This window comes from Eriocheir sinensis, chromosome 66, assembly GCF_024679095.1.
Source record: "Eriocheir sinensis breed Jianghai 21 chromosome 66, ASM2467909v1, whole genome shotgun sequence".
NCBI classification, from domain to species: Eukaryota; Metazoa; Arthropoda; class Malacostraca; order Decapoda; family Varunidae; genus Eriocheir; species Eriocheir sinensis.
In genome coordinates this window covers 211,268-237,500 of record NC_066574.1, presented here as the reverse complement: position 1 = coordinate 237,500, position 26,233 = coordinate 211,268, and the positions used below count along the sequence as shown (strand labels likewise).

Below are 26,233 nucleotides of genomic sequence, written 5' to 3'. Positions count from 1 at the left end.
GCGTCGATCGTGTGACCGGTGGTCTACTGGACGGCAACCGACATACGACCGGTCGTTACTGGAGATCGCCGTTTTCATTGCGACAGACCGCCTAGCGGTCGCCGATCATCGGCGACCGGTACGCGGCCTGTCGGCAACCGGTCGGTGCATGGTGGGCGTCTTGACGTGGCTCCAAGTATCAGGTCAAGGTGCAAATTTTACCATGGTCGCCGTCCGGCCTCCCACTGAACTCACACTGGACGCCCGCCGGTAGCCGTTCGGTAGCACGACTGCTCGGCCACCAGCGTGGTCGGGAAGCGGTGGGTGTCAATCGCAGCATTTTGGGGTCGCTGGTGGTCGTTATCAGGTCGTAGGGTCAGTGTGACTATAGCTTAACCGTATTTTTATAATTGGTTATATGTTGCGGTGATAATTCCTCGCCACCAGTGCGTTTTACCGTCTGTAGGATGACGGCATTCTGGCATTAACTAATTTAGCACCGGGTCACTGACATTAGGTCGTCATTGCGTTACAGAAATTATTGACAATTTTTTTGAGGCTGTCGTGAGGATAAAAAAAACAATTGTAACCCATTCCGCTTCAGGACGTTATCAGTCAGTTTAAATGCTGTGGCTGACGTCATTCCTATTCAAATGAGGGAATGATAATTCCAGGTGGTAGTTTGAGTATAACTGCCAGTAAAAGTATGTAAAATTAAAATATCTGCCAAAATCAATACGTAAACCACATACTGCGACACCTTGGTTAAGTGTAAGATATATAAGGATGGGAGGTATTGGTTTAATAATGAGTGTATGCACCGCCTGCGCCGATTATCTGTTAAGTCTGCTTCGAAGCTTCGAGGCGTGTCACTAGTGGAGCCTGTTTCCAAATACCTGTTGGCCCATAGTGATACAGTAGAGATGGACACACCAATCCGCCGTGCTGTTTGGAGATAACTGAGGCCTTCAGTGTGAAGAATAATAATGACTGCGCCGGTCTTGTGGGGTCTCCACTGAAACCAACTAGCGCATGACTTACTGCGGCCATCAACACAGGATCGAGGCGTATCATATACAATAATGGATTCAGATGCGTCATCACAATCAGGGGTGCCAACCATCCCGAGGCGACTAGTTGCAATCGATTCATTTTCACATCCATCGTGCCAAGGTGTTCGAAAACTTTTTGTTAAGAGTGTACACAGAAATAGACAGGTTGCTCTTTCCTTGCCTGTCTGCGGGTGTATCTTGAAGCGCGCTAATGGGTTCACTTTGGTAATGTTTTGCAGACTTTTCTTCCCCTGTTTATATTTTGTTTGCCCTTAAATTGCTTCCTCGGATGTAAACAAGAATAAACAGGCTGGCCCTTACTAACCTGTTTGCGGGTGTATCTTGAAGCGGAGTAATTGGCTCCCTTTGGTGAGGTTTTGCGGTCTTTGCTTTCCCCTGTTTCTGTTTCCACTGCAAGTTTTTTTTTCTTCCGCACCGAACTGACACTGATAAGCTATTCATTGGAAGTGCAATGTTCTTACTTCAATCATTTCTTTACACCTATATTTCCTTACCTCATTCGACGTGAAAATGCATTTGTAATAGTTGAAAACGCTTTGTTTCTCTCGGATATTAATAAAATTATAACAGGCTGGTACATTCCTTACCTGTCCGCGGGCGTATCTTGAAGCGTGCTGGTTGGTTCCCTTTGGTGATGTTTGGGGGGTCTGTTTCTGTTTGCACTTGACTTTTGCGTCCACGGATGTAAACAAAGATAAACAAGTTCCCCCTTCCTTACCTGTCTGCGGGTGTATCTTGAAGCGCGCCAGTTGGTTACCTTTGGTGATGGCGAAGGAGATGTTGGAGGGCGCCAGGTCGCCGTCCGAGGCCCGCAGCGCTATGACGGAGGTGTCCGGCGGCAGGTTCTCGGCCACGTAGGTGTGGTAGGCGGGCTCCTCCGTCTGGGGCATGTGGTCGTTCACGTCCTCGACCTCCACGAAGACCTGACGGAGGATCGGTTAAAAGGTAGGATGGTGGGAGGGTGTGTGTGTGTGTGTGTGTGTGTGTGTGTGTGTGTGTGTGTGTGTGTGTGTGTGTGTGTGTGTGTGTGTGTGTGTGTGTGTGTGTGTGTGTGTGTGTGTGTGTGTGTGTGTGTGTGTGTGTGTGTGTTTACAGCAAGAGAGGCAGTTAAAGAGTAAAAAACAAAAACAAAAAAATACAACAACAACAAAATAAAGTCCGCTCTGTGTGTGTGTGTGTGTGTGTGTGTGTGTGTGTGTGTGTGTGTGTGTGTGTGTTTACAGCAAGAGAGGCAGTTCAGAGTAAAAAACAAAAAAACACAACAACAACAAAATAAAGTCCGCTCTGTGTGTGTGTGTGTGTGTGTGTGTGTGTGTGTGTGTGTGTGTGTGTGTTCCAACCTTCACTCATGTCACCTTCTCCTCCAGGTCAAACATCTCTCTCATTTTTAACATTTCATGGACTGAACTTCTAATGAGAGACCCAATTTCTCAGTCCATATCTTTGCCATTCTAACCTAAGCTGAAAAAAAATCTATGCCCAATGTGCTTACGTGAAAATATAAACTGCACGGCACATTCAAGATAGCGCCTGACTAACTCTATAAAGGATAACCCCAGGGCAGTCTTCTTAAAGCCTCCCGTCTCCTAGGGCTGAGAATCAAGATGGGGCATGACTAATTCTACATAGGATAACCCAAGGGGAATCTTCTTAAAGCTTCCTGTCCCTTAGAGGCTGAGAATAAAGATGGAGCCTGACTTATGCTACACAGGATAATCCCAGGCTAGTCTACTTAAGGCTCCATGTCCCCTAGAGGCAGAGAATGTTGTGGGCAGAGGGGCGAAGAAAGCCACAAATGCAGCTGACTCCACTCCTCCGCCCTCCCTCCGATTCAACTCTGGGAGCCGGTTGAATGGGTCGCTTTTATCAGGTCCAGGATCAAAGGGTTTAGGGGCGCGCCTATCATTTCCACCATTCTGCCGCGGTGCATCACACAACGCCCAAACTGACCCGCCGCTCTCCACAAGGCAGGGTCGGGTTATATTTTCACGTAAGCACAGTGGGCATAGATTTTTCCTACACATCAGGTTGCACATAGGTTAGGTGTGAGTAGTGAGTCGCCGCGCGGGTCGAGGTGCTGCGCCTTGCTCGCGAAAACGCTGAATCGACATGGCTGGCCGAGCCAAGAACTCGGTGGAGTTCTGTTACGTTTGTGCGGATCCCACAGGTGATAAGTGGATAGGGTGCTGTCTGTGCCCTAAGTGGTGTCATGTGAAGTGTGCTCATCTGTCTGGAATTAAATCGGAAAATATATCTAAAGTAAATTGGATTTGCAACCCATGTCTTCATAAAGCATCTCTGGCTACCAAAATTGTGGAAAAAATGGAAGAATTCAAGCTGGAATTATCTAAGGAAATATCAGAAGTGAAACAAGGAGTTGAGTCACAAGCGGTCAGCGTGAAGGAGGAGCTGGGGGAGGTGGCGCAGGATGTGGCGGACGTATTGCAGCGGGCTGAACATGTGGAGTCAGCAGATGCAACTTGGGCTGAGGTCATCAAACGTAAGAGGAAAGTTAAGAAGAATTTCCTTGTTGTCAAGGCCTCGGAACAAGATAAAAAGGCTACAGAGTTGAAAAGTGAAGTTTCTGAAGCATTACATGGCATTCAGATTACTGATTCAAGATTTACTATTGGAGGTAATATTATAATGAACTTTGATGATGAGGATATGAGGAATGAGGCAGCCCAAAAATTGCAATCTGTGGAGAAAGTCAGGACTAAAAGTGTGGGAAAACTGAGGCCAAAGATCGTAATGTGCACAAGGAGGAGACTGGGGATAAGATAATTGAGACACTGCTTAAAAAAATGAGTTCCTACACTCGATTCCACAAGTTGAGGGGAAAATTGAGAAAAATTTTAGTAAGCCTGCTGCCGGTGGCACAGCACATTATATCCTGAAATGTGACCCAATGGTTAGAGAGCTAATCTACAAGCACCATGATAGATCGTGTGCCAAGCGAGGACATTCTCAGGCGTTTTAGAGAATTGTTAGGCAGGATACGTGACGCTGGTGGGTCGCCAGTAGTGTGTGGCAGTTCAGTGAGTTGCGCTATATGTTAAAGACTCACTTAAATGTTTAGTTAACAATTCAGTCAATGGTAAAAGATCTGACTGGGGATGTGTTACGAGTGGGGTCCCACAAGGCTCGGTATTAGGTCCACTTTTGTTTATTATTGATATCAGTGACTTAGATACAGGAATTAGTAGTGATGTCAGTAAGTTTGCAGATGACACCAAGATCGGTAGAGTAATTGAGTCGGATCAGGACGCTAGTATTCTCCAGGGTGAACTCAACAGATTGTATGACTGGGCGGATAAATGGCAGATGGAGTTCAATGTAGGGAAGTGCAGTATTCTGAGTGTAGGTAGGAGAAACCCATCACATAACTAATTATAATTAACATCTGTGGGGGACGGAGCTCACAGCCTTGCTTTGAAGCATTCTCGTACAAGAAGAGATCATAATGCAGATATACGGGACAGAGGCTCAAAAATATATGGAGGATGGACTCATTATCTAAAATACAAATAAACTTGGCCTTCCAAATGATATCAGTGAGACTAAGTTTGAAGAATTGATTATTCCTTGAAATTTTTAAACATCAAAGCAACTATTTTTTTTCATGCAAGTAAACTCTGATTGCTGTTGATTACTGTTGGCAGGACACTTTATTTTGTGAGGACTCAATGGTCAATCTAACGAGGGCATGTTGGAATGGTTCCTTTAAACATATCTTCTCAATCGTGACTTATGGATAGAGACTACCATTAGGAAAATCTGTCTGTCTGGTCAGGGCAGTTAAGGTAGTGCTCTGCTACTGGTAACATGTAACACAGTACAACCAGCCGCAGGGTCGGGTAGTCAGCGGCTAAACCGGCAACCCCGCTGGTTTTGTTTTGGACCAGTGAGGAGGGTGTGCTGGACCCCCAGGTGGATTAAAATCAAGACCATTCTAAGGGCAGATGAACTCATGTTTATTAGAGTCAATGGCCATCCAGTTCCAGCTACAGGTGAAATAGCGGGTGGTAAACTTCATAGCCCCCTGCTCCTGCTGCCTTGTAGGGTTTGCCTGTTTCGTTCAGGCAAAGGCTTGGGCCACCATTTAAAATAAGTGGTTGGGTGTGCAAGGGCATGCACCCAGAAAATCTTGCGCCAAAAACTGAAAATGGCTTGATTTATGAGCCATAAACCGCCCAACCACTCATGAAGAGTGAAAACGGACTTTAAACGAAATGATGATGATGATTAGGAAAACCTGTTTGAGTAAATTGGGTAATATAAAACATGGATTTCAGCATAAATCTGATCCTCTGTTGGAATCCACTCTTGTCTTAAACTAGCAAGGCTCAGGACATGAGAACCAATGTAAACGCATGCTCCATTAGCTCGGTAGCAGCGACGGGCCAAGCTTATGGTTTACCGCGTACCAGCGACGGGGCAAATTTTTGCCTTGATATAAACCCCAAAAATAGAGGATGCATAAACTGATCACAAATGGGTTGATATATATAATATAATGATTTGCATGAGTGATGATTTTTTCTCTTTATTTTGCTTAGAGCGGCCTATAAGAAACATGATCCCTGCAGCTACAGGGTTAGAGACAAAAAAAATATCCTAAACTTCTTAGTATTTTTTGATAGATTTGTTCTGTTTTGGGTACTAGTTTGTGCATGACAGATTTCTGTAATAAGTGTGTCTCTAATGGCCCATGCACCTCCACTGGTACCTACTTATGCCCCACAAGACACTTTGGGAGGGCAGTGCAGGGCAGCGGCACGTCACAAACCTGAGACTGTGACGATGAGCTGCGTGGTGGATGACAGCGGTGGGCTTCCCTGGTCCACGGCGCACACTGTCAGGCTGTAGGAGTCCCTTGTCTCACGGTCCAGGGGCCGGGCCAGGCTGACCACACCCTCCATCTCGTCAATGGTGAAGTGGCCCTCCGCTGAGTCCACAAAGTTGTACAGCAGCTGTCGATTGATGCCTGGGGGTACAGAGGAGACCTTCTTCTTATTATTATTATTACCTCCGCCAACGAAGTTGGGAGGAGGTTATACTTTCGGTCCGGTCGGTATGTTTATTTGTTTGTTTGTTTGTGAGCAGTCTCCTGTACACAATTTTGTGGATATCTCAACCAATTTTTCAGGGAAGTTTCGTGTCCATCCAGAATAGAAACCATTAAATTTTTTGTCAAAGGTCATGGTCAAGGTTACAGTCTCCTGTGCACAATTTTGTGGATATTTCAACCAATTTTTCAGGGAAGTTTCGTGTCCATCCAGAATAGAACCTATTAATTTTTTTATGTCAAAGGTCAAGGTCAAGGTCGCACAAAATGTCAGATTTACATATTTTTGGCCATAACTTCAGTTCTCCTCATCACAGACTTCAGACTTGGTTCATATTTTAGCGCATGGAAAGATGCACCTTGAACGGCCTTGATCTTGACCTTTGACCTTGACCTCAAAAAGTTTGCTCAAGGTCAGTTAAAAAAAAAAAAATTAAAAAAAAAATCAAATTTCAAAACAAATGCTTTCACATGATGGCCTTGACCTTGACCTTTGACCTCAAAAAGTTTGCCTAGGTCAGAGTTTAAAAAAAAAAAAGAATTTCATCAAATTTCGAAACAAATGCTTCCATATGATGCATAAGGTCACAGTTGATGCCCATACCAATTTTCAAGATGATCTTTGGCGGAGGTGTGCACTCTCCGAGTGCTATGAGTCTAATTATTATGATCATTATTATTCTCATTATCATTATCACACATTACTGATCATGGGCCTCACAGAACAGCATAAAAGCCCTAATACCCGTGTCTTTTGTGAGGGGCATGAACAGCAAGGAAAAAGGGAGTGAGATTTTTGCCCTTGAGCTGCCTCCCTTGATAAAAAAAAAAAGAATCACCCAGACCTGATCCCCTGCCACAACAAAACCTTTACCGAGGTCAGGGTCCGTGGCAGACGTCTTGAGGACGATGGTGTTGATGGGCGCGTCCTCCAGCAGGGTGGCGGCGTGGGTGGCCAGGGAGAAGGACGGGGGGTTGTCGTTGGTGTCCGTCACCAGGACCTCCACCACCACCTCACACTGCCAGGCCTTGTGCTCCCAGTCCTCCACCACAACCTGGACAGTCACACCCAGAGTTTTGGGCTCATCATAGGCACCATTACCCTAACCTGGCTACAACTAGTATTAATATTGTTATTACTATTATTACTGAGCCATGAAAGGCCAGTGTGTGTTTGTGTGTGTATTTACCTATTTGTAGTGTACAGGGCCTGAACTCAAGCTCGGATAGTCCTGTCTCCCAATCTATATTTGTCCAACGTTTCCTTCATTTTTTGGACACTGCCCGCTTCAACAATGTCTTTGTTTAGTCCCTTTCATATATATATTCACACTTCAGTATGGAAAACTGTACTTCTTTATGTCTTTCAAACAAGTCTCCTTTCTCAATTTCTTGCTATGTGTGTGTGTGTGTGTGTGTGTGTGTGTGTGTGTGTGTGTGTGTGTGTGTGTGTATTTACCTATTTGTAGTCTACCAGGCCCGAGCTAAGCTCTAACAGTCCCGTCTCCATATCTACATTTATCCAACCTTCCCTTCAATTGTTGGACACTGTTCGCCTCCACCACTTCTCCCCGCAAACTGTTCCAGGTGTTAACACTTCTATGTGGAAAACTATACTTGTTTTAAGTCACTCAAACAGGTTCCTTTATTAAGTTTCTCCCTATGTCCTCTCAGCCCCTGCATTCTCGCAGTTAAGAAGATATCATCTCTATCCACCTCATCAAACTTATTTACCAACCTATAGCCTACAGCATGATCAGATCTCTCTCCCTTCTTTGTTCCAGTGTCGTCAAGTCCATCTCCTTCAATCTGTCTTCATACGTCATATTTGAGAGTTCTGAGACCATTTAAGTTGCAATTCTCTGTATCCTTTCCAGCTTTCTGATAGCCCTTTTTTTTTTTTTTTTGTGTGTGTGTGTGTGTGTGTGTGTGTGTGTGTGAATACCTACAGTGAGGTGGTAGTGGTCCCGTGCCTCTCTGTCCAGCTGGGTGGCTGTGGCCACGTGGCCATTCAGCTGGTCAATACTGAAGTGGTGGGCGCTGTCCCCGGTGAGAATGTAGCGGCTCCAGGCAGCAGTGCCTTCATCGGCATCCCAGGACACAACAGAGGCCACCTGGGTGCCTGGGGTGGCATCCTCAGAGATCTCCCGACGGTAGATTGGCTCCTTGCACACCGGACCGTTGTCTGTCGTGAAGCACACCAGTGTGAGTCACAGAAGTGCTAGACACTCTGCTTACTTAATTCATGACCTATTACCATACATTATCCATTATCATTTCAGGCAAGACTATACTGTCACCAACCGTTGATGTCAATGACTGTCACAGTAACAGTCGTGTTGGCCGTAAACTTCCCGTCGGTGACGGTGACGGTGAGGGTGTACTCGGCCTGCCTCTCCCGGTCCAGCTCACCGGCCACGTACACCTGGAATATGGACCACAGCACCGTGACTCTCTCGTTAAAGAACAGTTTCGTTGTTGGCAGGTCACCATTGTTGTTGTGTCTCACCATCCCTCCCACCCACCTCCCCTGAGGCGTGCACCAGGAATTGGCCGTCAGGGTCGCCGCCGGTGATGAAGAAGTCAAGTTCGGCCACAGACTCGTCGGCGTCCGTCACGCTGAGCTCCACCACCGCCGTGCCCGTGGCGGTGTCCTCAGGCACTGGCGTCAAACAAAACTAATTTGTCAATGTAGATATATAAAACCTTCACAGCCAATGACATATTACAGAGAAAATCAATTTCCTGTCAATCATTTATCTATAAAACCCTTGTAGTGCCTCACCAGCAGTGACGTAAGTGTCTTTGGTGAACACTGGAGGGTTGTCGTTGTAGTCCTTGACCAGTACAGTGACTCTTGTGCTGGTGGACAGAGGCTTGGGGCCCCCGTCAGTGGCAGTGACGGTGAAGGAGTACTGGGCCATGGTCTCGCGGTCCAGCGGGGCCGCCAGGGTCAGCGTCCCAGTGTGTGGATCAATGCGGAAAGTTGACTTCACTACAGCGCTTTCATCGGGGCCGAGGCTGTACTGGATCTGAGGAGGGAAGAGCAGAGAGCAGAGCAGACATTTAATAATTTATTCTGGAGAATGTTTTCATGGACTGAAAATAACATGGAGACACAGGCAACATTTACCTGGCCATGGTTTCCTTCATCGTCATCAGCGGCCGTGAGGATGGTGACGGTGGCGCCCACCTCGCTGTTCTCGGCCACCAGGGCTGTGTAGCTGGACTCAGAGAAGCGTGGAGGGCAGTCATTCACGTCCATCACCTGTTGGTCATTCCAGAACAAGACCCAACCAATTCAAAATCCATAAATTAAAATGTCTTTCTTTGACTGTCATTTCAGCCCAAAATCCAAACCGTAATCAACCATAAGGATAAGAGATCAAAACTTCATGCACTCTGCCATCATTCACACCCATCACCTGTTGGTCATGCCAGAGCAAGACCCAATCAGTTCAAGACCAATATATTAAAACGTCTTTCATTGACCCTCATTTCAGCCCATAATCCAAACCCTAATCAACAATACAGACAAGAGACCAAAACTTGCTGCTTCCTGCCATAAACTCACCACCACAGAGATGGTCATGTAGTCCACCGTGGGCGGCGTGGTCAGTGTACGGTTGGTGACGCTGATGTGATGTGTGCGTCGCCGCTCATGGTCCAGGGCCCTGTGCACCACCACCAGGCCAGTGGAGGTCACGGTGAAGGGCCCTGAACTCTCCCCAGACTCCATCACCTCACTGGCTGCCTTCATGCCCTCGTCCACCATGATCAGGTACTGCACTGACTGTGGCCCCGCCATCCACAGGGACGTGATCACATTGCCTGCCAACACAAGGCAAGACTTTGAGCATACAGAAGGTGGCTAGCTGGGGCCAGAATGTTATGAGGTGCAGATTGTGATGTGTGTGCTAGTATGTGTTATCTGAGGAAATGAGTGTATGATTTCCCAGTACTGTAATGTGTCTGTGTGTGTATTTACCTATTTGTATTTACTTATTTGTAGTATACATGGCCAGAGCTCAATCTCAGTCAGTCCTGTCTCCCACTCTATATTTGTCCAGAATTTCCTTCATTTTACGGACACTGCTTGCTTCAACAGCGTCTTTGCTAAGTCCATTCCATGTATTCACACTCCTGTATGGAAAACTGAACTTCTTTAGGTCTTTCAAACAAGTCCTCTTTCTCAGTTTCTTACTGTGTCCTCTTAGTTGCCTCCTCCCTTCAGTCTCGATTAAATCATTTCTATCCAACACTTCCATTCCACTTTGACCCGGAAATTTAATGCCTACGGAGAGCCAAAGTTGCAGTGAAACTCGAAAAATATTTTTGGTAAATTTTTGTAGTTTTTTCATTCTGGAATGAATCTCATTGAATAAAAGTTGTAAAGAATCATCCGTAAAATTCAACTGTGAAATCAGATTATTATTTGGACAGACCGTTTAGCTGGAATTCCATGATTCCCAAAAAATTACAACTTCCGCTCCCACTCCTTTGAACTAGATACTGGTCCATCTTGAACATCACGTAAATCAGTGGAGGTGTCAAGACTACGCTCAGTACGCACACTACAAGTAGAAACTAAAAGAAGACCGCCAAAAAAGGACGGCTGAGGGAACAGAATTGCTCTACAGACGCCATGATGTGTAGGCAGGAACTGTAGACTACTTTTTGCACGGAATGGTGGTGGGGGACATCGCAGGAACAAAAGAGGTGCCAGTTAGTCACTCAGCATCGACAGAGACCTATAGTTACACGCGCCCTTCAAATTTTGGAAAGCTTCTAACTCTCCAGCGCTGGCGTCATGCTCGTTGCCCATGTCTGATAGAACTATATGATGCCAGCGGCATCATCGTCATTAAGGGGTTAATCAACATCTATTTCTACTTGAAAGTAGGTATACAGTCCCTGAAAGTCAAGATCAAGACCAAGATGGCCCATCGAACGTAGCATCCCCGTGTGATTAGTTCCTTCAGTAGCACAATGAAAGTTACCGCCTGCACACTGTGCAGTGAGTGAATTTACCAACCAACCCTTTTGTTTACCATTTCAAAGTCACAGCTGCTCGGGGTAAGAGCACTGTAATTCTTCAACAAACAGTGGAACACTTTGAACACAGAGAAGGGCACAAAGCAACATACGGTATCATAGTCATAATTGTAAGTAAGGTGGCCAAATGTAATACTGCACACACATTAAGTTCAGGGTAATTTTTTTTTTTTCAAATATATCTTGCCAAATTATAGGTGTCTTATACGTCAGTGCGTCTTATATGGCAGGAAATATGGTATATATGTTTCTCCAAATATCTTATTTATGTGCTTCTCAAATGTTAGTGTATCTTGTATTATAATTCTTAAGTCTTTTTCTTCCTTCACTGTATCGATGATTGTCCCTCCCATCCTACACACTCCACTTGCTCTATTTTTACTCTTGCCCATTTTCATTGTGTGACAATTCTTTTCATTGAACTTCATTTCCCATTTTTTACTCCATTCATGTATCTCATTGGAATCTTCCTGTAGTTTATTACAATCATCATCTTCATCTCTTATTTTTCTAAGCAGTTTGGCGTCATCTGCAAACATACCCTTGTAACTCTTTACTTTTTCTGGCATATCATCTATAAATATTAAAAACATAATATTCGCTAACACTGACCCTTGTGGAACGTCACTTGTGACCGTTCTCCATTCTGATATCTCACCTTTCAACACGGTTCTCATTTCTTTGTTTGTCAGGTAATTTTTCATCCATAGTCATTTTTCTCCCAATCCTCCTCTATTTTCTAATTTCCACATCAGTCTCTTATCAAATGCCTGTGTGTGTGTGTGTGTGTGTGTGTGTGTGTGTGTGTGTGTGTGTGTGTGCCAAGTGATCTGCATATTGTTTCCTTCCTTGTATTTTCTTAAATAATATGCATTTTACCAGTGACTTTTTAATTTTATCTTATTTTTTTATGTGTGTGTGTGTGTGTGTGTGTGTGTGTGTGTGTGTCATATTACTGATAGCTGTGGGTGCTCACCGATGGGGGCGTCCTCCCTGATGAAGAACTGTGCATACTTCCTGGCGCAGTGCGGGGGGTTCTCATGAGGGGGCAGCAGGAAGATGGTGACGGGCACGTCGGAGTGGTGCTGGGGGGAGCCGCTGTCCTCGCCACGGATGAAAAACTGGTACACCTCATTTTCTGTAACATTTGGGAGTTCACTGATACTTATGGAACTAATGGAACAGTCTCTCTATATACGATAATCACTTGTGCATCCAAACTCACACTTTTTAGAGTAAAGAAAACAGCTCAACAAAAAAATAAATAAATAAAAAAAAAAAAAAAGGTGAGATACAAAATATGAAATTTTACTGCTATTTGTGGAACTTTTTTTTTTACAGTAGAGAAAGCAGTAAAAAAAAAAAAAAAAAAAAAGAAAGCCCGCTACTCACTTGTGCATTCAAGCTCAATTTTTTTACAGTAAAGCAGACGGCTCAAGATATAAAAATGCTCGCTGTAGTAACTATCCTAACCCAGACACGCTCCGGACCCGCATCAGTAAAGAATATAAAGAAAGCATGTGTAATTTTGGAGAGGTAGATGTAGTACTTGTGCACGAAGATGACACAGCCTGGCAGAGCATTAGCAGACAGCAGGAAGTGTAAGGCGCCTCAGATCAGTATTATACACTTCTGACTCTCACATCAGGTATTTCCAAAGGCTGAGAAAGATTAACCCGGGAAGCAGCGGGGATCATGTTTCTTATTGGTCCCTCTTAGCGAGAAAATTGAGAAAAAATCATCTCTCACACAAACCATTTCATAATATATATCAATGCATTTGTGATCAGTTTATGTATCATCTATTTTGGGGGGGTTTATATCATGGCACAAATTTGGCCCATCGCTGCTACACGGTAAAGCCAGAAATTTGGCCCGTCGCTGCTACCAGGTTAACCCCTTGACTGCAGATTTCCTACCAGAAGACATCACCAAGCTACAGGAATGGAACAAAAAGTGGCTGCTACAATTCAATGAAGAAAAATGTAAAGTCATGCACCTTGGGAGGGGATATCCAGCATACCAATACCACATGGGAAACAAACACTCTACTACCCACAGGGAGTATATGCTACCAGGCTACCAGTGAAAGCCAAATCCGTGCCAATTGCAGCGGACGGGTTAATTGGATTCTAATGAGTAGCTTTGTAGGTCCAAGTTATAAAAGCTTCATCAATCTACCACTAGTATCCATGGAAACACCTAGGAATCCTACGAAAGCCTAGTCAAGTATGTGAGCTTGGGCACTGAAATGTATAAAAATATGGTCCTTAGGTTGTTGGAATAATTGTTTTGAGGCAGCAGGAAATACTAAATGTTACAAAGGAAACTGATAACACAGAGGAAATGGAGATAGAAAATGAACACGTTAGAGAAATAATAAGACTCAGAAGACTGACATACAAACTGTTACAAAGAAAAATGATGACTGAGAAAATAGAAATGGAAAATGAACAAGTTAGGGAAATATTAAGACTCAGGTTCGACTCTGGTGACTCAACTCCGACTCTTCACCCATGACCGTGAGTAAGTGGATGAATTACCTCGGCTGTGGGTGGTCTGTGCCACGGTGACCTCGCCGGTGGTGGGGTTGACCAAGAAGAGCTCCAGCGCCTCAGAACTGTTGGCTTCATACATGCGGTACCTCACTTCACTGTTTGCCCCTTCATCTGCGTCAATGGCCTCGACCTGTGATGGCAAGCATGGAGAAAGTATAACAAATGAGATCTATAGCTGGGTAAGGGTAATCTGGAACCACTGCACGTATTCTCAAACTATTCTTCACTGTTAACTCCATCTGCATCACTGGCCTCTAACTGTGATGGTGAGCATGGAGGAGGTATAACAAACAAGATCTATAAGTAGGTAAGGGTAATCTGAAACCACTGCATGTATTCTCAAACTATTTTTCACTTCCTTCTCTTTCCCCTTCCTCTCTCCTTCCTCTTTCCTATATTCTCCTCCTTGTAGCCTTGCTTTACTTGACATTTCCTTTACTTCTCCCTGTCTCCCTCTCTTCCCTTTTTTCTCTTTCCTTTCCCCTCCTTTTGGCTCACAACAAATATTTCCCAAGGCCACGGAGGTGATTGGCTGAGTTCACATGATTGTTTTTCAGTCATGGTGCGAAAGCCTTGTGAATTAAACTATAACTAGACTCATTGGCCTACCCATGGAAATACTAACACAACCTCTACAAAAGCCTTACCAAATACCTATGGGTGTGTAAGCCCAGAAAGGCTTGAGAATATGGGCCTAATGCAGCCATACAGTTCCATCGATCAGTTTTCCCGACACTAAGGTTGGTATTCTCAGATGATTCCTTCCCTTACATCGATTTCCAAAGGCCAAAAAGGAGATCAGTCAGGTTCTCATGGGTGTTCCTTTAGATTCATGGTACAGAGGAAGGGTCAGACTACCACCAGGGTCATTAAACTACTCCTGGATATCCCCACAACCCATATGAAAGCCTTGTCAAATATGTGAGCTTGGGTGCCAAAATGTTTAATAATACAGCCTGAAATGGTGGCTTGCAGTCCCTTGTGATACATACATACAGAAACATAGTGGAACAAATCAACACCTTGACTGAAGATTTCCTACAAGACCTCACCAAGCTACAGGAATGGAACAAAAAGTGGCTGCTACAATTCAATGAAGAAAATGTAAGTCATGCACCATGGGAGGGGAAATCCAGCATACCAATACCACATGGGAAACACTCCACTATCCACCACAGAGGCAGAGAAAGACCTGGGAGTATATGTTATCAGGGTACCAAAAGGCAAAATCCATGCCAATCGCAGCAGACGGGTTAATAATATGGCTCCATTGCAGTCCATTGTGATGCCTACATAGAGAAACACAGTGCAGCAAATCAAGGTACAGTACAGTTTCACATAAAACAGTATTATATGGTAGAGTGAAATGGAGTTTAGTGCAGCGGGGGGCAGAATATTGTAGTTATTCTATTTTTTTTATTACAGCAAAGGAAGTAGCTCAAGGGCAAAAGATAAATTTAAAAAAAAGTCGGCTAAACACTGACTATAAAAGTAGGGGAGTTTTTTCTACAGTAAAGGAAGCAACTCAAGGGCAACAAAAAGAAAGTGTAGAAAAAAGGCCCGCTAATCGCTGCTCCTATAGAAGTGGAGAAGGGTGGCTGAGAGGTCAATATCAAGTGGTAAGAGGACTATGTTCTTATATGAGAAGAAGCAACAGGGCAACAGACAAAAAATATTACACTGACGAGTTTTTTACAGGGAATATGGAGGTTAGAAAAGGAAAAAAAGACCTCACTGCTTGCTGGCCCTAAAATGACACACTAATCACCTCCAGAGAAACATTATAAAAGAAGGAACAGGGCAATAGACAACAAATAGTACACTTACGAGTTTTTTTACAAGGAATACGTAGGTCAGGGAAGAAAAAAAAAAAGACCCTCATTGCCTGCTGGCCCAAAAAACAACAGATTACATAATAAACTTACTGGTTCTTTACAGAGAATAGTAGGTTAGAAAAGAAAAGGCCTCACTGACTACTGGCCCAATAAATAACAGACTAAAAATAGATCTACTGGTACTGTTCAGAGAATGGAGACAGCATAACAACCGAAATTACTAGCTAGGTAAGGGTACTAAAAGCCAGGCCTGTATGGACCATATTGGCTATACAGGCAGCGCCACACGTGGCCACTCAGTGAACTGTCAAAGCAGTACTTTCCACAGAACTCAAGTTATGTATTAGTGCGTCTGAGGCTGCCTCCAGGATACAAGTTTTGGTGCCGCCACCGCTCCAAGCCAACGACTGCACACACTTTCCTCCTACCCGATTTCCTGACTACTATTTGACATGGAGAAAAACTGAAATCGGGTAGGAGTGAAGAGTGTGCAATCATCGGCTGGGGGCGATGGCGGCATCATGGCCGTGTATCCCTGAGACAGCCTCAGACGCACTCTAGTCTATAACTTGAACTCTATGGGAAATTCAGCTTGGAGTTGAGTGGCCACATGTGGCGCTGCCTGTATAGCCAATACAGTCCATTCTTAGACTATTTTGGGTCTCTCAACAAATATTTCCAAAGGCCATAAAGGAAATTAGTTGATTAAGGCGCCATTCACACTGTGCTGACTCTGGGCCATGACAACCCAGCGACTAAGGGCACACAAGGTCTTGGGTGTGAAATGCTGATGTGAAAGGGTCGCACATGGTCGGAAAGAGGTCTAGAAACGATTGTCAGATGCCGAGTCGGCACAGTGTGATGGGGGCCTAAAAGTCGCTGAGTTGTCATGGTCCAGAGTTGGCACAGTGTGAACGGGGCCTAACTCCTCCCTGCCCAGTGTTCCCCACCTTGAGAATGGTTGTCCTGGGAGCCACGTCAGTGTTGATGTTCGCCTGATACTCCGGCAACGTGAAGACTGGTGGGTTGTCGTTCTTGTCACGGACCGTCACACGCACCGCCGTGAAGCTGGCCCGGCCCCCCTCGTCCATCACAGACACCTTTAGGCTGTGCATGGGCAGGGACTCGCGATCCAGAGGTGTCTCAGTGTATAGGTTGCCTGGGAAGGGGTGAAGTTTGTATGGTATAAATTAACAAAGAATGAGGTCCCCCCCTTTTTTTTTTTTTTTACAGGAAAGGAAGCAGCTCAGGGGCATAAAAGTGTAGAAAAAAGCCTGCTAAACGCTGCTCCTAAAAAAAGGAAAGAAGTAAAAAATGGCCAAAAGAGATGCCAGTTTCAGGTTATATAGAAAGTTTCTTTAGTAAGGATGTAAATGTGATTTTTCCGAGTCAAGACATATGGTGACTGTTTGGTAATCGTCGGCGTTTTGTTAAGTTTGGGTAAGTTTAGGGTATCTTTCATTCAAAGCCTCACAACTGTATGCTCTAGTGATGTGGTTCCTTGAGGTTTAAAATGTAGTTAAATAAACAAGCTACTGTAATGCTGTCTCAGGGAAAACTTCAGTAAAATATGACTTGAAGAGCATGTTTTCCATCCTTTTTTTTTATCTCCTTAACCTTCTATTGCTACCATTACAGTTACTACTATGACTACAACTACTTTTACTACTCCTACTAATACTATCAACAACAACATTCATACATCAAACCTTCAAATGAAACCTCTGCACACACATTAAGTTCAGGGAATTTTTTTTTTTTTTTTTTTTTTTTTTTTTTAATATATCTTGCCAAATTATAGGTGTCTTATACGTCGGTGCGTCTTATATGGCAGGAAATACGGTACATATGTTTCTCCAAATATCTTATTTATGTGCTTCTCAGATGTCAGTGTATCTTGTATTATAATTCTTAAGTCTTTTTCTTCCTTCACTGTATCGATGATTGTCCCTCCCATCCTACACACTCCACTTGCTCTATTTTTACTCTTGCCCATTTTCATTGTGTGACAATTCTTTTCATTGAACTTCATTTCCCATTTTTTACTCCATTCATGTATCTCATTGGAATCTTCCTGTAGTTTATTACAATCATCATCTTCATCTCTTATTTTTCTAAGCAGTTTGGCGTCATCTGCAAACATACCCTTGTAACTCTTTACTTTTTCTGGCATATCATCTATAAATATTAAAAACATAATATTCGCTAACACTGACCCTTGTGGAACGTCACTTGTGACCGTTCTCCATTCTGATATCTCACCTTTCAACACGGTTCTCATTTCTTTGTTTGTCAGGTAATTTTTCATCCATAGTCATTTTTCTCCCAATCCTCCTCTATTTTCTAATTTCCACATCAGTCTCTTATCAAATGCCTGTGTGTGTGTGTGTGTGTGTGTGTGTGTGTGTGTGTGTGTGTGTGTGTGTGTGTGTGTGTGTGTGCCAAGTGATCTGCTTATTGTTTCCTTCCTTGTATTTTCTTAAATAATATGCATTTTACCAATGACTTTTTTATTTTTTATTTATTTATTTATTTATTATTATTTTTTTTTTTTTTGTGTGTGTGTGTGTGTCATATTACTGATAGCTGTGGGTGCTCACCAATGGGGGCGTCCTCCCTGATGAAGAACTGTGCATACTTCCTGGCGCAGTGCGGGGGGTTCTCATGAGGGGGCAGCAGGAAGATGGTGACGGGCACGTCGGAGTGGTGCTTGGGGGAGCCGCTGTCCTCGCCACGGATGAAAAACTGGTACACCTCATTTTCTGTAACATTTGGGAGTTCACTGATACTTATGGAACTAATGGAACAGTCTCTCTATTTACGATAATCACTTGTGCATCCAAACTCACACTTTTTAGAGTAAAGGAAACAGCTCAAAAAAAAAAAATAAATAAATAAAAAAAAAAAAAAAAGGGGGGGGGGAGGGGGGGGGGGGGAGATACAAAAATATGGCAAAAAGATACAAAAATTGAAAGTTTACTGTTACTAGGAACTTTTTTTACAGTAGAGAAAGCAGTAAAAAAAAAAAAAAAAAGCCCACTACTTACTTGTGCATCCAAGCTCACTTTTCTTTACAGTAAAGAAGACAGCTCAAGATATAAAAATGGAAGATATGAAAATGCTCGCTGGCATAACTATCCTAACCCAGACACGCTCCGGACCGGCATCAGTAAAAAATAAAAAAAAAAGCATGCGTAATTTTGGAGAGGTAGATGTAGTCATAGGCGGATCCAGGGGGGGGGGCCACGGGGCCATGGCCCCCCCCAAACGCTCTGAGAGTATGTTTTGGCCCCCCCCAAAGAAATTCGTTACAGATACTGTCAGCCTCCCTCAATCATATACATATCATGTAGAACTCGATAGTCGATACTGCATCGCTCTACTACATAAAACAAAATCCAATTCTATGGCCTCAATGCACAAGCGAATCGGAATTAAGCGCTGAGAAGGAAGGCCTCTTCGGCCAATCAGCGATTCGGGAAAATACCAAGGTTGAGCTTCAGCAAGGACTTCTAAATATAGAATTTACTCAGGGCGTGCGCTGTCGAATCTTTAGCCCATAAACCTCGGGCTAGGGGTTTATTGTCACTCTCCCAGCGCGCGAGCGATACTGCAAATTTCAGCAAGGTCACCAGGACGTTGACCAAGGTCCGGGCGACAATGGGGGAGGAACGTTTGGAGGCGCTGGTCATGTGCCAAACGCACCGCGACCTTCTCCCAGCCTCCGAGAAGGTGGTCGACTTATTTATGAAGTCTGGCTCTGGCACTCGCCGAGCGCAGCTGAAGTGATAGACTACTGTGTCATCTGGACTGGACAACGACATTTGGCTCTTGCGAGAGTAGGTCCGATTTTTCAAAGAGGCACAACTGCATAAACATCGTGTTTTTGTCTTTAATACGCTCGTACATGTATGACATTTAGACGTGGGGATTTCAGTTATGATGATAGAAATAGGCCTATAAGCCATACTACGAGCAATGCAAACACGAACAAACATAATTGCATCTGAGCATTTCATTATTATTTATTATATCGCATGACAAGTGTATATGGTAAAGGTCAAAATTTACATATGGAGGCAAGAAGACGGGGTTGTCAAGATTAAAAAAGGTCAAGGCTGATGAAAGCAATGTTTTTAAATATTACGATGTGATTATTGTGATTCTTATATGTTATATATTAATATATGCTTAATAAAGACCAAAAGTATTCTGGATCTAATTCTTGAGTTATGCCCCTGAAAAGCACAATGCAATCCGATGTGACTTAATTCCATGTGTACAGTCCGTCGTCGATGAACAGTTGGCCCCCCCCAAAACTCAAGGCTGGATCCACCCTTGGATGTAGTACTTGTGCGTGAAGATGACACAGCCTGGCAGAGCATTAGCAGACAGCAGGAAGTGTAAGGCGCCTCAGATCAGTATTATACACTTCTGACTCTCACATCAGGTATTTCCAAAGGCTGAGAAAGATTAACCCGGTAAGCAGCGGGGATCATGTTTCTTATTGGTCCCTCTTAGCGAGAAAATTGAGAAAAAATCATCTCTCACACAAACCATTTCATAATATATATCAATGCATTTGTGATCAGTTTATGTATCATCTATTTTGGGGGGTTTATATCATGGCACAAATTTGGCCCGTCGCTGCTACCAGGTTAACCCCTTGACTGCAGATTTCCTGCCAGAAGACATCACCAAGCTACAGGAATGGAACAAATAGTGGCTGCTACAATTCAATGAAGAAAAATGTAAAGTCATGCACCTTGAGAGGGAATATCCAGCATACCAATACCACATGGGAAACAAACACTCTACTACCCACAGGGAGTATATGCAACCAGGCTACCAGTGAAAGCCAAATCCGTGCCAATTGCAGCGGACGGGTTAATTGGATTCTAATGAGTAGCTTTGTAGGTCCAAGTTATAAAAGCTTCATCAATCTACCACTAGTATCCATGGAAACACCTAGGAATCCTACGAAAGCCTAGTCAAGTATGTGAGCTTGGGCACTGAAATGTATAAAAATATGGTCCTTAGGTTGTTGGAGGAAATGTTTTGAGGCAGCAGGAAATACTAAATGTTACAAAGGAAACTGATAACACAGAGGAAATGGAGATAGAAAATGAACAAGTTAGAGAAATAATAAGACTCAGAAGACTGACATACAAACTGTTACAAAGAAAAATTAGGACTGAGAAAATAGAAATGGAAAATGAACATGTTAGGGAAATATTAAGACTCAGGTTCGACTCTGGTGACTCAACTCCGACTCTTCACCCATGACCGTGAGTAAGTGGATGAATTACCTCGGCTGTGGGTGGTCTGTGCCACGGTGACCTCGCCGGTGGTGGGGTTGACCAAGAAGAGCTCCAGTGCCTCAGAACTGTTGGCTTCATACATGCGGTACCTCACTTCACTGTTTGCCCCTTCATCTGCGTCAATGGCCTCGACCTGTGATGGTGAGCATGGGGAAAGTATAACAAACGAGATCCATAGCTAGGTAAAGGTAATCTGGAACCACTGCATGTATTCTCAAACTATTCTTCACTATTAACTCCTTCATCTGCGTCACTGCCCTCTAACTAAAGAAGTGAGCAGGGAGAAAGTATAACAAACGAGATCTATAGCTAGGTAAGGGTAATCTGGAACCACTGCATGTATTCTCACACTATTCTTCACTGTTAACTCCTTCATCTGTCTCACTGGCCTCTCTAACTGTGATGGTGGGCAGGGAGAAAGTATAACTGAAATCTGTAGTTAGGTAAGGGTAACATATGGAGCCACTGCCCGTATTCTCAGACTATTTTTCATTGTTTACTTCTTCATCTGAGTTACTGGTCTCTCTAACTGTAATGGTGGGCAGGTAGAAAGTATAACAACTGAAATCTATAGCTGGGTAAGGGTAACATGGAACCACTGCCCGTATTCTCAGAGCATTTTCCACCGTTTACTTCTTCACCTGCGTCACTGGCCCCAAACTGTGATGGCAAGCATGAAGAAAGTATAACAAACAAGATCTATAGCTAGGTAAGGGTAGTCTGGAACCACTGCATGTATTCTCAAACTATTCTTCACTATTAACTCCTTCATCTGCGTCACTGGCCTCTCTAACTGTGATGGAGAGGTCTAGGAACGATCGCCAGATGCTGAGTCGGCACAGTGTGAGTAGGGCCTAAAAGTCACTCAGTTGTCATGGTCCAGAGTTGGCACAGTGTGAACGGGGCCTAAAAGTCACTCAGTTGTCATGGTCCAGAGTTGGCACAGTGTGAACGGGGCCTAAAAGTCACTCAGTTGTCATGGTCCAGAGTTGGCACAGTGTGAACGGGGCCTAAAAGTCACTCAGTTGTCATGGTCCAGAGTTGGCACAGTGTGAACGGGGCCTAAAAGTCACTCAGTTGTCATGGTCTAGAGTTGGCACAGTGTGAACGGGGCCTAAAAGTCACTCAGTTGTCATGGTCCAGAGTTGGCACAGTGTGAACGGGGCCTAAAAGTCACTCAGTTGTCATGGTCCAGAGTTGGCACAGTGTGAGCGGGGCCTAAAAGTCACTCAGTTGTCATGGTCCAGAGTTGGCACAGTGTGAACGGGGCCTAACTCCTCCCTGCCCAGTGTTCCCCACCTTGAGAATGGTTGTCCTGGGAGCCACGTCAGTGTTGATGTTCGCCTGATACTCTGGCAACATGAAGACTGGTGGGTTGTCGTTCTTGTCACGGACCGTCACACGCACCGCCGTGAAGCTGGCCCGGCCCCCCTCGTCCATCACAGACACCTTGAGGCTGTGCATGGGCAGGGACTCTGATCCAGAGGTGTCTCAGTGTATAGGTTGCCTGGGAAGGTGAAGTTTGTATGGTATAAATTGCAAAGATGAGGAAGCAGCTGAAGGGCATAGAAGAAAAGTGTAGCAAAAAGCCCGCTAAATGCTGCTCCTAAAAAAAAGATAAAAACGAGTGGCCAAAAGAGAGGCCAATCTCGGGTTACATAGAGTCTCATTAATAAGGACGCATATGTGATTTTTCCGAGTCAAGACATATGGTAATTGTTTGGTAATCGTCGGCATTTTGTTAGGTTAGGGTAAGTTTAGAGTATCTTTCATTCAAAGCCTCACAACAGTATGCTCTAGTGATGTGGTTCCTTGAGGTTTAAAATGTAGGTAAATATACAAGCTATTGTAATGCTGTCTCAGGGAAAACTTCAATAAAATATGACTGGAAGAGCAGCATATTTTCCATTTTTTTTTTTTTTATCTCCTTAACCTTTTATTGCTACCATTACTGTTACTACTATGACTACAACTTCTTTTACTACTCCTACTAATACTATCAACAACAACATTCATACATCAAACCTTCAAATGAAATCTCTTACTGCAGGAACCTAAAATTCAAAAGTATAGTACGAGCAAATTCAAAGGGCCGTATTACTAAACATTTTGTCTCCCAAGTTCACATATTTGACAAGGCTTTCGTCAGAGTTTTGCTCATTTCCAGGGGTAGTTTTAAGAACCCGGTGTTAGTTTCCTTGCGCAACAAATCCTACGAAGAAAGACTTTCTACCCTTAACATGTTCTCTCTTGAGAAACGTCGCCTCCGAGGAAAACTGATCGAATGTTTTAAAATACTTAATGGTTTCACGAATGTAGACAGATCAACATTGTTTATGATCGATGACACTTTGCGCACGAGGAACAATGGCGTAAAACTCAGATGTAGACAAGTAAATTCAGACTGCACCAAATTTTTCTTCACCAACGTTGTAGTGCGAGAATGGAATAAGCTCCTATCATCAGTGGTCCAGTGTAACACGATTGACTCCTTCAAAAATAAGCTCGACCGTCACTTCCTTCAACTTAATATCAACTAGAGTAGAAATGCAACGTTTTGGAGTCTTCTGATTAATGTAAAATCACTTAGGTTTAAGGACAGACCACCAAGTCTGGACCATGGGGTCTGTGTGGTCTGCTTTTCTATGTAAATCTATGTAAATCTGTACCGTGAACCTAAAGAAACACTCATTAGAACCTGATTGATCCCCTTTTTGACCTTTAGAAAAGTTGATGTGAGAAGCGAAAGTGTCTAAGAATACCAACCAATGTCTCTCTCTACCTTCTTTGTCCACGGTGAAGGCTCCCTCTGAAGTCTGGTGCAGGATGGTGTACTGCAGCTTGCCCAGGTCCCAGGCATCAAGGTCCGTGGCCACCAGGTTGATGACTAGCTGGCCAGGAGATGAATTTTCCTCCACGTAAGCTTCATATAGAGTGCGATTAAACCTGAGGAATATAAACAGACACTGAGGTTGTATGATGTATGATAGCTAGTGCAATGTAGTGTGTTCCAATGGTTGATGATAAGGTTAAGGAGAAGAGTTTTCCTCCATGTAGTCTTCATAGAGAGTGCAATTAAATCTGAGGAGGATATACGGACACTGAGGTTGTACGGCACTGCTTGGTAGGATGTGTGTGTAGTGTGTTCCAATGGTCGATAAGAAGGTTGAGGAGAAGAGTTTTCCTCCAGGTAAGCTTCGTAGAGTGCGATTAAATCTGAGGAGTATAAACAGACAGTGAGGTTGTATGGCACTGCTTGGTAGGATGTGTGGTAGCTAGTGCAACGTAGTGTGTTCCAATGGTTGATGAGAAGGTTGAGAAGAGTTTTCTGCCATGTAAGCTTTGTAGAGAGTGCAATTAAACCTGAGGAGGATAAAAATACAGTGAGGTTGTATGGCACTGTTTGGTAAGATATATGATAGGCATTGCGATGTTGTAATATGTTACAAAGATAGTGCTCATTTCCTGCTATAATGCCTAGGTAAGGTCTGGGTGTTTGTGGCTGACTGGGCTACTTGAGGGCTTTGCTGGTGTTGCTTATTATACTACATGCTGTCTACCTATCAGTGCCTTACAAGGTGAGATGGGAGAGAACAATATGAAAACTTGAATATAGCTGGCTGTCTTGGGCCTCCTTAAAATCTGCCACACTGAGAAGAAGGTATATCCCTTGCTATCTTTTATTTGTCCAACGTTTCCTTCATTTTTTGGACACTGCCCGCTTCAACAATGTCTTTGTTTAGTCCCTTTCATACATATATTCACACTTCAGTATGGAAAACTGTACTTCTTTATGTCTTTCAAACAAGTCTCCTTTCTCAATTTCTTGCTATGTGTGTGTGTGTGTGTGTGTGTGTGTGTGTGTATTTACCTATTTGTAGTCTACCAGGCCCGAGCTAAGCTCTAACAGTCCCGTCTCCATATCTACATTTATCCAACCTTCCCTTCAATTGTTGGACACTGTTCACCTCCACCACTTCTCCCCGCAAACTGTTCCAGGTGTTAACACTTCTATGTGGAAAACTATACTTGTTTTAAGTCACTCAAACAGGTTCCTTTATTAAGTTTCTCCCTATGTCCTCTCAGCCCCTGCATTCTCGCAGTTAAGAAGATATCATCTCTATCCACCTCATCAAACTTATTTACCAACCTATAGCCTACAGCATGATCAAATCTCTCTCCCTTCTTTGTTCCAGTGTCGTCAAGTCCATCTCCTTCAATATGTCTTCATACGTCATATTTGAGAGTTCTGAGACCATTTAAGTTGCAATTCTCTGTATCCTTTCCAGCTTTCTGATAGCCCTTTTCTTTTTTTTCTTTTTTTTTTTTTTGTGTGTGTGTGTGTGAATACTTACAGTGAGTTGGTAGTGGGTAGTGGGTGGCTGTGGCCACGTGGCCATTCAGCTGGTCAATACTGAAGTGGTGGGCGCTGTCCCCGGTGAGAATGTAGCGGCTCCAGGCAGCAGTGCCTTCATCGGCATCCCAGGACACAACAGAGGCCACGTGGGTGCCTGGGGTGGCGTCCTCGGAGATCTCCTGGCGGTAGATTGGCTCCTTGCACACCGGACCGTTGTCTGTCGTGAAGCACACCAGTGTGAGTCACAGAAGTGCTAGACACTCTGCTTACTTAATTCATGACCTATTACCATACATTATCCATTATCATTTCAGGCAAGACTATACTGTCACCAACCGTTGATGTCAATGACTGTCACAGTAACAGTCGTGTTGGCCGTAAACTTCCCGTCGGTGACGGTGACGGTGAGGGTGTACTCGGCCTGCCTCTCCCGGTCCAGCTCACCGGCCACGTACACCTGGAATATGGACCACAGCACCGTGACTCTCTCATTAAAGAACAGTTTCGTTGTTGGCAGGTCACCATTGTTGTTGTGTCTCACCATCCTCCCCCACCTCCCCTGACGCGTGCACCAGGAATTGGCCGTCAGGGTCGCCGCCGGTGATGAAGAAGTCAAGTTCGGCCACAGACTCGTCGGCGTCCGTCACGCTGAGCTCCACCACCGCCGTGCCCGTGGCGGTGTCCTCAGGCACTGGCGTCAAACAAAACTAATTTGTCAATGTAGATATATAAAACCTTCACAGCCAATGACATATTACAGAGAAAATCAATTTCCTGTCAATCATTTATCTATAAAACCCTTGTAGTGCCTCACCAGCAGTGACGTAAGTGTCTTTGGTGAACACTGGAGGGTTGTCGTTGTAGTCCTTGACCAGTACAGTGACTCTTGTGCTGGTGGACAGAGGTTGGGGCCCCGTCAGTGGCAGTGACGGTGAAGGAGTACTGGGCCATGGTCTCGCGGTCCAGCAGGGCCGCCAGGGTCAGCGT

At 44.2% G+C, this 26,233-nt stretch overlaps 1 protein-coding gene across 1 annotated transcript in view; it reads right to left on the bottom strand.

The window, feature by feature from the left end:
• Positions 1–1,775: 1,775 nt before the first annotated feature.
• The window catches only part of LOC126987663 (protocadherin Fat 1-like), a 43,398-nt gene continuing 18,940 nt past the window's right edge, over positions 1,776–26,233 (bottom strand). Inside the window, exons 12-23 of the mRNA XM_050844790.1 lie at positions 16,519–16,727; positions 13,719–13,863; positions 12,152–12,313; positions 9,695–9,951; positions 9,254–9,388; positions 8,906–9,152; positions 8,646–8,782; positions 8,425–8,545; positions 8,070–8,305; positions 6,995–7,175; positions 5,842–6,039; positions 1,776–1,975 (exon numbers count right to left, since the gene is read on the bottom strand). Of these exons, the coding sequence (XP_050700747.1) occupies positions 1,806–1,975; positions 5,842–6,039; positions 6,995–7,175; positions 8,070–8,305; positions 8,425–8,545; positions 8,646–8,782; positions 8,906–9,152; positions 9,254–9,388; positions 9,695–9,951; positions 12,152–12,313; positions 13,719–13,863; positions 16,519–16,727 (2,198 nt within the window). The 3' untranslated portion in view covers positions 1,776–1,805. The remainder of the gene's footprint in view (positions 1,976–5,841; positions 6,040–6,994; positions 7,176–8,069; positions 8,306–8,424; positions 8,546–8,645; positions 8,783–8,905; positions 9,153–9,253; positions 9,389–9,694; positions 9,952–12,151; positions 12,314–13,718; positions 13,864–16,518; positions 16,728–26,233) is intronic.